General features: G+C 36.7%; 1 protein-coding gene across 1 annotated transcript in view; it reads right to left on the bottom strand.

The window, feature by feature from the left end:
* Positions 1 to 13004, bottom strand: part of ARHGAP24 (Rho GTPase activating protein 24) — a 529930-nt gene that overhangs the window by 281573 nt on the left and 235353 nt on the right. Inside the window, exon 3 of the mRNA XM_007999132.3 lies at positions 9165 to 9252. Coding sequence (XP_007997323.2) covers positions 9165 to 9252 — 88 coding nt within the window. The remainder of the gene's footprint in view (positions 1 to 9164; positions 9253 to 13004) is intronic.

Here is a 13004-nt window from a genome sequence, read left to right as displayed (position 1 = left end):
AACCCATAACCCCATTTCTTCTTGTCATCCTTATTTCTCTTAATTCTTAGATATTTGGCATCAGTGTGGGGTAGATAATAAACCTATCCATATTCTTATTGGTATAAGAAAGTTGTAACATGTGGTGGTTTTGTGGGCTCAGATGGGTGTGAAGCCTGGCTTTAGCACTTGTCAAAAATGTGAATTTGTACCACTGTTTTACATATATATATATATATTTTTTCATAATCCCATTTGTGGTAGGTATATCTTTACCTATATATACCTATATATATATTCACATTCATATATATATTCATATTCATGTACATATATATATATGCCCAGCCCCTCCCTCTCTGTGTGTGTGTGGGTGCACAGTTATATTACATGAGTCATTGTATATAATGCCTGACATATATCAGTACAGGGCCTGACACATATTTCAGAAAACATTAAATATGAATATTATGGGAGCATTTCTTATACTGATGGTAAAAGAAAACCGGTGAGTTTGGGGCCGGGAGATGTTAATAAATGGGTGGTAAGGAAATAAACTACCCCTTTAAGAAGATAAGCTTAAGTTTGTTTTACTCACAAATAATGTATTGTTATTTTCTGTGAGATACTTAGAGGGTTAAGATACTAATGCAAGCTGGGTGGGGTGGCTCACGCCTATAATCCCAGCACTTTGGGAGGCTGAGGCAGGAGGACTGCTTGTACTCAGGAGTTTGAGACTAGCCTGGGCAACATAGTAAGACCTCATCTCTACAAAAACAAAAAAATTAGCCAAGCATGGTGGTGTGAACTTGTGGTCCCAGCTACTACTCGGGAGGCTGAGAAAGGAGGATCACTTGAGCCCAGGAGAGGTTGAGGCTGCAGTGAGCCGTGATTGCACCACTGCACTCCAGCCTGGGTGACAGAGTAAGACCCTGTCTCAAGAAACAAAACAGCTAATGTACATCAATATAAAGGAAAACTTAGAAGACACTTCAAGCTTTTTTGATCTTGCCAGAATTGCTTCCATCTCAGAATATTTGTAAATAGTTACCTGAATTTGTGTGGACTGAACAAAATACAGGAAATGTTTTTCATGCTAGGCAAATCCAATCTCCTATTAATGGTATTCGTAAAGTCACATAAGAGATTTCAGTTCTGGTCAGAATCTAGAATCCCAAATGAACTGAGACAGTGTTTAAAAGAGAATATTTCAGTTTGGTCACTAACACTTTCAAAGTTCAATGTGATTTAAAGAATAGATATCATTCAGAGACGGAACTTCTAAATAAAAATATTGGCAAATAGTTCCTGAATCATGATTTTGAGGCAATGGGTAATGCCATGGCCTGGGGAGACAGGCTGTCTCAGAGTTCTAATTCTGGCTCTGGTGGCACCAGTGGGGATTAGTGATTTATATCAGTATTTCAGCTTCCTTTTCATAGGTTTGCTTTTTTTATCTAGTCCAGGGGTCAGCAAACTATGCCCACGGGCCAAATCTGGTTCACTGTTTACTTTTAACATTTTTAAGTGGTTGGAAAAAAAAAGAATAATATTTCTGATATTTGTGAAGTATATAAAATTCACATTTCAGTGTCCATAAATAACCTTTATTGACATACAAACACATCCATTTGGTCATGTTACCATGGCAGAGTTGAACAATTGTAGTGGAAACCTTATGGTCACAAAAGCCTAAAATATTTACTCTCTGGATCTTTCCAGAAAAGGCTTGCTGGCCCCTGGTCTAGCAAATAGTGATGGTAACTGGATCAACACATCTAACACTGTGAGAGAACAGTCCTCACAGGGACACTTCACAGGAGAGGATCATATGATCACACTGTCCATCAGTTCGTAAATGCCCCAAATGTCTGTTGGTTGAAATGACATTCACCAGAATTTCAAAGGATTAAAAACATTTAAAACATTTTTTAACATGGTTCTTTGTACAATGTTAATAGTTTCTTTCAAGTGTATATTCTAATGTATTTTAAGTAGGAAGGGAATTTTGAAACAAAAATCTCAAAAACTTTTTTTTAACTAAAAGAACACATAGTAGTTAGTTAATACATGCTGTTTTCACCAATGCCTTTATTTAGTTAGTGTAGAGTTACTTGTGTATATAGAATTATGTTTTCATACCATAAGCAACTCCTACTCACATTCTCTAAATGATTTGCACATATTAAAACTAAGCCAAAAAAAAAAATATACAAGCTTCAGGGCTGCCTACAGACTTAGGCAGACAAAAAAAGAGATTGTCACAACTGCTTTAGGGTAACAAATGTAATTGCATGGATTTTAACTTACAGAACACAAAAAGGAAAAAAAGTTAAGATAAGCAAGTGTTGTAAAATTAAATGCCTAAGCAGCATATTTAACTGGTGAACAAGAAAATGACTAAACTTTATGCTACAACACAATTAAAATATTCCTACATTTTCATATAAAGTATATGTCAAATATTGGCTTACATTTTCAAATGACAGCAACTTAATGTAGCCAATGACATTATTTATTCAACCCAGAAGGAGTCACAAATGCAGACATGTATGGTAAACTTTTATTGCTGTTGTTACATTATTATCCCCAAAACTCAAAAATTGGCCAAACTTTTTTCTTTCAAAGAGACATCCATGAATCTATCTCATAACTATTTATTTCTCAGCTGGCCTATTATGTAACACAGCTGCAGTAACCATCTAAGTAGGTTGAAGTTTTACTAAATTAAAAATTTTACAGCCTCCAGACCCATGAAATGTTCCATCCAGGAAAAGTTATTTTGCAAATGTACAAAATAGGTCTGTGGAGTTACACAATCATAGAAACAGGAGAAAGAACAACTGAATCAGAGAGGTAAAAGTCTAAAACTGATTGGTATACCAGATAATTACAAATAACGGTTTATGCATACATATACATAGATAAATGCATAGGAACATAGACACATTAGCTAAAATAGAGATAGATAAAGAGTGAGAGAGATAGAGATAATAAAGTATTTGGTCCCCAGTATAAACGATTATTCTTAACCTACAGTCAATGATTGCATTTTAGGGAATCTCTGAAGCCCTCAAAAGTGTGTGCAGTTTTGGTAGTATGTGCCTTTTTTTTTTTTTTTTTTTTTTTTTTTCAAAAGGATCAATGCATTTATTAGATTCTTTAGGCACCCATGTCCTCTAACTTTTTACCTATCTCCTAAGAAATCCTTCTGGAAAAATAATTAGAATGGAAACTTTTTAAAAATTGAAATGTACAAAAGTAACATGTAATTGTCTGAGGGTATTGGAAATAATTAGTACAGTTGTGGCTCCTTTTGTGTTCACCTCTTCTTTTCTTTCCCTGGAGGAAGGCAGAGGAAAGTATACCTCCTAGTTTTAGTTATTATTGATTTTAGGCACTGGGTCAGAGGGCCTTTTAGGGTCTGGAATATTGACAATTGCCCTTGAAAGACATGATGAATCTTTGCTTGGTCGGTGGACTGAGTCCCAGCATATGATTAATATCAGGTGTCTTGGTTGGTTGTTAGACAGTGAGTGATAACTTGGCCAGTATATGAGGGGAGTTTGTGAAGAAGCTGAACAATTTCAGCAATGTGTGCTCGGTAATGAAAGAGAATTGGATCCTAGAGTGTAACAGTTGTCTATAAGAAAGCACTCCATCCGTAGAATCTACCTTTGTTACCTTTATTCATAATAAGGAAGATCACTGCAGGAAAATGTCTGTTTCTCCCCACTTTTTCATGGTGGGATTGTTGTGGCCTTAGAACATGCTTTCAAAAGTACTGTAAGTGGGCATCTCTGTCTAGTGCCTATTTGTATCATATATTGTATTATAAATAGCTGCTAAAAACCAAAATGCCTACCTTATCAAGTGCCAAAATTTTCATTCTTAATGAATGAGTCTAGAACACTACCAGTGTATCCATTCCAGTTCAGAAAATAATTTCACATGCTCATATTTCAGAAAATAGACTCCAGACCTTTTTTATTTTATTTTATTTATTGAGATGGAGTCTCACTCTGTCACCCAGGCTGGAGTGCAATGGCGAGATCTCTGCTCACAACAACCTCCGCCTGCCGGGTTCAAGCGATTCTCCTGCCTCGGCCTCCTGAGTAGCTGGGATTACAGGCACACACCACCACGCCCGGCTAATTTTGTAATTTTAGTAGAGATGCGGTTTCTCCATGTTGGTCAGGCTGGTGTCCAAGTCCCAAGCTCAGGTGATCCACCCACCTCAGCCTCCCAAAATTCTGGGATTATAGACATGAGCCACCGCACCCAGCCTAGTGTTAGCTTTCTAACCTGGATCAAATTACTTCTCTGTGCCTCACATCTGTCATTTGTAGAATAAAGATAATGATATTATCTGCCTTATTGAGTTGTAGTAAGGATTAAATAAAGCGATATATGTGAACAGCCTGGAACATTGCCTGGAATTCAGACGTCTAGATACTGACAAGGCTACAGACATTATAATGGATACTGTAGTATTCTGTCTAGATCCCAAAGACTGGTATATTGGTTGCTAAAGGCACAAAGAGATTCTCATGGGAATTGTTCTACCATGCAGCAGGAAACAGCTTCACCCAAGTTTATCTGTCTCCCTGCTCCCAATCAATGACTAGCTGGCACCAGGAAACAAAGCCCCAGTCACTCAGTTTGAAGAAATCTTGAGAGGGATCACAGCTTCAGGGGACCCCACTGGATCAGCTAAGACCTCAGTTGCTATGGCATTGCCGGGCAGGTGCTCCTGTCACATCCTGCTTTCCTCACTTCCTCACAGAAAAAATATCTTCACAGAACCTTTCCCATGACAATCTAATGTCATTCTCCATCAGCGTGTGTTTCCTGGAATCCAATCTAAGATTATAGATAGATGTAAATAAAAGATTTTATCCCCATTATCCTGGAATTGCAGCTAAGTCCTACCCCCTGCTCCCCAAAAGAGGCTAAAACCCCACATTCTAAGTTGAAAAGACCAATGGAAATTGCGCCTAGCCACTTCTCTGCCAGGTTTACTGAGAGAAAGCATTACATTTCTGAGAACCCAAATGGCCCTGACTGCTTTGAAGGGGAAACTAGAAATGAGGAAGTGCTACTTGGAGAAAGCTGTTTTCAAAATCAACACTGTTTTTTGAGGGGGAGGACTAGGAATTCTCCCAACTATCGGAACAAGAGTATTGCTGGTAAATTTTGATGTGTGTTAGAACAGTGACCCACTCCTTCTCTAAGTCAAGGACTCATGATGGCCTCTGAAGCTTGGCAAGTCACTGACCTTGCTGGGCACTGAAGCTGATAACCCGTGGAGAAAATGACAAGACAAAGAAGGCAGCAACAGTGGAACAGCCTGCATTTCCCTTACATTGCAGGCCAGGGTACATGAGTTTCCTAGTTGCTGAATACACACAAAGTAAGCAGCTGGCCTTTGAGCCCTTTTGCTGTATCCCATCCAACAGGACCATCCCAATGCCGGGAGAACACTAGTATGTGAAGTGGATTTCTAATTCCAGAGACCCTGAAATATCCACACATGCACCTGTGAAAGATTCAGCCTTTAGAGAGGAATGTCTGTAATGATCAGTCAATGATCAGTCAGCAATATCAACTGTGTAGGAAGATCTCTACTTTTTTCCATCCGTCTCTAGGTCTCATCATCAGAAAGGAAGGCAGAAAAGTAGGAAAGGAAATATGTAAGGAGTTTCTCTCCACTTTAGCCACTAGAGTGACAAAGAGGTCTTTGCTGCAACAGGGGAGAAAAGGTCTTATGCAACAGGAAATAGTTCAGCATAGCAGAGTGGGGGCAGTTTCATATGATTGAGATTTCTCCATAAGCGTGGTAAATATATGCACTTCAATAAATATTTGTTTAGCACCATGTGTTATATTATGCTATTCCCAGGTGTTCGGTATACAGTAATAAGCAAGAAAGATGTGGTTTCTAAATATATGGAGGTACATATAGTCCTCCTTTGTCTTATTTTGCCAATTTCTTGTCTGTTTCTTTGTCATTTTATTTTTTTCTCTGAGAAACTTCTCTCCTAAGAAAGCTATTACATCATTATTCCAATAATTACTCTTTATTTTTTTAAAAAACATTTCAAGGAAAACTCAACTAGAACACATTTAGAGAAGCAGAAACCAACTGCAAGTTCTTGCTTCAAGAACCGTTCGTTAAAGATTTGCCAATCTTTCCTTCTCAACCACATTTCCCAAAAGTTTGGACTTTGGCCATAGAAGTTCACTTCAGTCTAAAATTTGGCATGTCTGACAGAGAAGACTTCAAATTTGCCAATTTGGCTGATATCCCTTTGAATAACAAGTAGAGAAATAGGACAAATTTGGAGTGAAAAATCTGTAACTCATGGCATTATTCAGAGAGATAATTCATTTCATAGGATAATGAATCTATAGGAAATCAACCCTAAAACACAGTAGATTTATTTTCAGATAGGTTTTTACAAAAGCCTAAAATATGCATACAAATATAGTTTGTAAGCAAATATAAGTAATACACAAAGACCTGAGACACAAATTTTATTGAAAATTCTTGTGTTTTATTATTTTTATATGATTTTCCTTGGTTTCATAGGATATTTCAGTATAAAGCAAAAGCAAAAATAAAACAAAATAAAAATTTCTACATATATATAGATACGTAAGGAAAAATTATCAAGACATACAGCGCACATATGGATAAACTATATTCGTAACACACACAAATGTGTATGTATGCATGTAGCGCTAGAATAATGGCAAAGAGGTTGCTAGAGACTTTTGTGAGTTCTGTTGGAAATCATTACGGGCAGATGAGATTAAAATATGTTAAAACATGTAATCTCCTCCTACTCACTGATAAACTCAGAATAGTTAGACTTGAGTTAGCTATCCATAAAGACAGACACTTGTTGGGTTTGTAAGCATCATCTTTATAACAGATTTTCAGAAGTGGCAATTGAAATAATTTTATAGAGAAAGCCAATCTAGAATAAATATGCTTTATGAGGATCTTCTGCCAGGTAGGCCCACAGCCTGCCGAGGGTTCTATACACGTTACCAACCACATTTCTGCAATCCTTGCTGCCTCCTATGCATTCCGACAAATAAAAACACTCTGTTGTAACATCCCAAATTCTCATGTTAAACAATTACACAACTGAAAAACTGAAAAATATTATCTTCTCATTCCCATTTGCAAAGATAATTAATTGTTATGCTATCCCTGAATAACCCCAATAATGCAAATATTGATGAAAGTAATCTGATACAGATCCCATGTTATCACAGAAGTACAGAAGCGTTTGCCTGGAAATGCCATCCTGATGTCAAGAGCACACCAATAAAGCCCCAGTGACCAGGATGAATGGCACAGACACTGGATTCTCAATGTAGTGCTTTGTGTTTCCAGCTCTGTCTTCAAAGACACATTTGGAACACTTCTCTTCACACTCCATAAGATGATTTAGAATTATAAAACCTAATTTAGCAGCTATGACATACTGTATTAATAATTCAGGAAGCATCTTTTCAAATGATCTAGTTACATACTATATTTATCTCCATAATTACAGAAGCAAGCTTGAATTTCCTATAATTTTTTTGAAAGGACAACCTTCAGATTCCATATTACACAGTCTTAAACTTCTTAGGCTTTGTTCTTCAAAAGCCATTATGTCATACGCACTGCATGTGAAACGGATGATTTAGAATAGCAATGTTGGAGAAGAGGTTTTATCCATTACCTCCTGGTCTTGAAGACATGGCTCTCTCTAAAACAGTATTGAAAATATCCATCTATATTACTTGAGAAGTTCTTCACCAAAAGATGAAACCTCCTTGCAGCTAGCAGACTGAATGGAAAAGTAGACCTCTAGCATTACTGGAGATAGAGTCAACCATCAGTTCAATACCATGCTGACTTAAAAGCCAACATGAGCTATTGTCTGAGAATAAATCGGAAAAGAAATTTCCTCTATTGATACTTCAAAGACTTTGTAACATCTGGAATCTGGTTCTATACAGGGTATTCCACTAAGAAGTAAGAATAAAAGGATTTTAATAAGGCAAATAAGATTCAGGTTTCTTACAATATGTTCTCCCTGGAGGGAAACAAATAACACATTGCATCTGACTAACCTTTCTGCACTTCAACGGCATTAATTAACATTTAGTCATGGATTCCATCATGAGCCAGATGAACTTTGTGCTACAGCTGTTTTCATCAAGGGGAAAATACGCCTTTCCATTTTAGATTCCCAGCATTTATAAATATGGGAAAAAGACATTTTATTGACTGCTTTGTGGTAGCATTATTGATAAGAACTCCATATTACTTACCCAAATAAATTCACACCAACCCTAGACTGTGATCAAATCAATATTAATATTACATAAACTGGGTCAGCTGGAGCCAATACTATAAAAACCAGATTCCTACCTCCCTTTTTCTTACATTGAGGGACAAGGAAAGGTTGAAGAACTGATCAAAAAGGTAGGTATCATGGCCTTGGAGGAATTGTTGCTGGGTGAGTCAAAGATTTTAGTGAAGATCAGGTACACTAAGAGAAATGAATACAGATGACTAGGAAAAACGAACAGATGTTTCAAAAGTTTAGCTGCAGGATTTGATGTCTTGGCAGAGCTGTCTTCAACTTTACCAGCGAAACACGTGGAAGTGGCTGGTTGGGAGCAAAGCTGAGGTACAGAACTGTAATACTTGGTCAGTATTACAAGTATTAAGGGTAAGAGTTTTTGTTTTGTTTTATTTTGCTTTGCTTTTAGCAAAATCTCCTTTAAGATGCAATTTTGTGAGGAAATATGTCAGTGACTCCGCTGGGCAAAGCATTCAACCTCTAACACCTTGTGAAATTTCATATCACAAGAGCACTATAAAATCAAATTCACTTCAAGAGTCCTGAACAAATACTGTGTCATGACTTGTGGTCAACTATGGAGTCTCATGGACAAAGGAAAATCCAGTAGTTACATGGTCAGAGTATGTGTGTGTGAGTGCATTCATTTGTACTAGTATATAAACCTGCAGTTATTATCTGTGTCAACACTAACCAAACCTCAAATTAAGGTTCTCAGTCATGATTCAAAAAAGAATGAAACCTGTCTGACCTATCTTCACCTTTACCAACACAGGATGACAATAATTTAATCAGAATAGGAAAATATCTTACCTGGAACTACTTCAAAAAGGAACTTCCCTGGGTTCTCTTCATTGCAGGGATGCTCAAAAACTTTATTTCCAGACAGAAAAATAGCACCCTGTGAACACAAATACTCAACACATCAACATCATTGGATAGCAAACATTATATATCATCATTATAATCAGTGAATATCCAAGGTGTATCTATAACCCAGTAATACAGTAAGATGCATCAGACTTTTATATTCCAAATAATCAAAAATTATGTGCCAGAATCATATTCACTCCAGATTTAACGAATACTTGTTGAGCATCTAATACATATAAGACTAATATATATGTTAGCTGCTAGATTCATCTTAAGCACCAATTTATTAAACACATTCTGTGTGCCAGAAATTTTGCCAAGCATTCTACCCACACCATATTATTTAATTGTTAGTATAATCTTACGATGTAGTTATTCTTTTCCCCATTTTATAGCTGTGAAAACAAGGGAGACTTAGACAAAGTTGTGATAAGCCTTCTCTTATCTCTTCACTCTTCTCTTTTCTCTCTCTCTCTCTCTCTTTTTTTTTTTTTTTTTTTTGTTTGTGTTTTGAAATGGAGTTTTGCTCTTGTCACCCAGGTGGGAATGTAATGGCGCAATCTCAGCTCACTGCAACCTCCGCCCCCTGGGTTCAAGCAATTCCACTGCCTCAGCCTCCTAAGTAGCTGGGATTACAGGCACCCACCACCACACCCAACTAAATTTTGTATTTTTAGTAGAGACGGGGTTTCAACATGTTGGCCAGGCTAGTCTTGAACTCCTGACCTCAGGTGATCCACCCGCCTTGGCTTCCCAAAGTGCTGGGATTACAGGCATGAGCCACCATGCCCAGCTATCCTTTCTCTATCTTTACATTTCTCTCTTTAGTGATCATTTCATTCAGTGCTGAGATATATTTAAAATTCTGTGCCATTTAAAAAAATTACTTTTGACTTCCTGCTATCATTCTATTTTATTTTCTTTGCCTATTGTCTATACTGAATCTATTTCCTCACTGTATCCGCTGCAGCCTGGTTGATGTACCCAGCATTCCTGGTTGATGTACCCAGCATTCCACTTACATGACTCTCACAACCTACATGTTTGATAATGGTCACTTTTCAGTGACTTGACTTTCCGGTAGTGTTCATCACTATTGACCACTTTTTCCATGAAGCACCTTCTTTCCTTGTTTCTTGGTTTTCTCTAAGTTTTTCCCTAATTTCTCTGTTGTCTGAATCTCTTTTGCTGACTCTAATTGACCTTTAAATATAAGAGTTTTTAAAAAGATTTATCCAATAATTTCTTCTCTTCTGACTCTAGTACTCTCTTTCTCCAGGCTATCTCATCCATGCCTATGACTTCAATAACCAACTGTAAGCCAATGAATATCAGAGTAATATTTCTAACCTAGGACACTCTGAGCTTCAGATACATTCAAAAGCTTATTTGACATTTCCACTTGGGTATTTCAAAGTCATCTCAAACTCAACTTAGTCAAATTAAAATGCAAGTAAATCTGGCTCTCATTATGTATCCCCCAGCTCAGTGACTGACACCCTCTTCTATTCAGTTGCAAAAGCCAGAAATGTATAAATCATTATCTCTACTATGTATCTCTACTACTACCACTCTCTAATTTCAGGCAACTATTATCTCTCGTCTTGAACTTTTCAAATGCCCCTTCACTGAATTCTCCACAATATTCTAACATCTTTCAATTCATTTTTATTTTTCTTATTGCAACTGGAGTGTTTTTAGAAATAAAACTTTGGCCAGGCGCGGTGGCTCACGCCCGTAATCCCAGCACTTTGGGAGGCCGAGACCATCCTGGCTAACACGGTGAAACCCCATCTCTACTAAAAAATACAAAAAATTAGCCTGGCGTAGTGGCTGGCAGGCGCGTGTAGTCCCAGCTACTTTGGAGGCTGAGGCAGGAGAATGGCGTGAAGCGGAGCTTGCAGTGAGCCGAGATCTCGCCACTGCCCTCCAGCCTGGGCGACAGAGCGAGATTCCGTCTCAAAAAAAAAAACAAAAACAAAAACAAAAACCAAAAAAAAAAAACACCACTTTGATGTTGCAACTTTCCTGCTTAAAAATCTTCCACGGCTTTCATTTGCTTTAGGAAAAAGGTCGAGGTGGTCTGGCTCCACCCACATCTCTAAGTTAATGTTTCTGCTCTTAAACTTTTTTACTTTCTATGGTTTTCTATCATCCAGAAACTACCGTTCTATAAATGGCAGCATGCTCCCATCTACCCTAGGACAACATTCTCTCCCTGGTAATTTTATACTATTTTTAAGATTGCCTACATTTAAAATATACTTGCATGGATTCTTGAATTTTTCCTGGACTGATTTACCATTGTATGTAGTTATGTTATTTGTAAGATGAATTGATCAAAGTCCATCTCCCTCATTAAACTGTAAGGGAAAAATAATATGTGTTTTGCTCCCTAATTTACTACCAATGCTAAGCATTTTACCTGGCATATAGTTAATGTCTAAAAATGTGTATTGTTGAGTGAATGGAAACTGTTAACATAATGAAGCCAGTGTTAAAAACTAAGTGTGCTGAACTCAAAAGCCCATGCTCTTGTCCACTGTATCATATTGTCCATTTTTCCCAGCTGAAAAAATAGTACTGTTTAGCTAAAGTAGTATTTTACTCAATTTTCAACCTACTTGGTTTGGCACAGAAAATTATAGTCCTCAGCCATTTCTCTCTTTCTGGGCTTAGACTGATAAAGCATAGCACTCTCCAACCAAAACCCAAGAAATTGTACGTTAAAGGATCCCTCTCCCTCCATGCCTTACAAGGTGAGGTGTTGGAGGAATTGCCTTTGTTCTTCTCTAGCAAGTACATTTTCCTGCTTTTTTATCATGTCTAGTTTTCTCTGGCCTATAGATCCCATTTCCCATTTTGTTTCCCTATCTTTGGCGCAATTTTTAAAAATTGCTAAACACTTTGAAGATACTCATTGTAATAAAGACCTTTTATTACATAAATTTAATCTATATGGTTTCTACATAATGTGTAAAAATAATTGTTTCAATTAAGAATTTATTCCACTTACTGAAATGACTTTGCAAAGTAATTCATTTTGTGATTTATCTCAGTTTTAGAACGTAGCATCTAATATTCATTTTATCCACATGTGTGTTTGTGTGTGTATGTATAGCTCCTGTTTAATTCTATATCTTCAAGCTCTGCTTAAGATCTTGAACTGTACTTGTGCCATATAAGTTGAATTCAAGCAACACTCTGGCATAAATGCTACCTCCATGAAATCTTAAGCTATCACATTTGGTAATTTAAAAACTCCAAGTAATGCTATACTTTGTTGTCTTTTTTGTATATGTGAAACAGCTACTTCTGGCTGAAATTTTTATTAACATTTTCTTATTTGACATTATATAAATTTTATATTTTGACAAGTTTTTCAAACAAATTATAACATAAAAATAATAGTTTAAATATCAACAGACAAGGTTTAGGGCAAGATATGCTGTAACTGACAAACATTTACTGTGGTTAATTTACTAAGTCATTCAGTAAATAAAATAAAGTCCTTTAACTGCAATTGTTAACTTGATCACATTGTACAGAGTCCATTCTGTAAAGTCCATAACTAAGGGAAATGTCTTAATTGTGATAGTTATTTTCAAAGTGTTTAGCAATGTTTACAGTGTTGAAAATACAGGTAAACAAACAAAAATCTCTAATTTACCCACTACAGATAACCAATGTTAACACCATATAAATTCTCCCATACTTTTATTTATCTGTGCATGTGTGTATAAACATACAGAGCAATTTTCACAAAACAGTAATCAAAAT

This window comes from Chlorocebus sabaeus, chromosome 7 (genome assembly GCF_047675955.1).
Source record: "Chlorocebus sabaeus isolate Y175 chromosome 7, mChlSab1.0.hap1, whole genome shotgun sequence".
NCBI lineage: Eukaryota > Metazoa > Chordata > Mammalia > Primates > Cercopithecidae > Chlorocebus > Chlorocebus sabaeus.
Note: the sequence above shows the minus strand (reverse complement) of the source record. Positions and strands in the feature narration are given on the sequence as shown.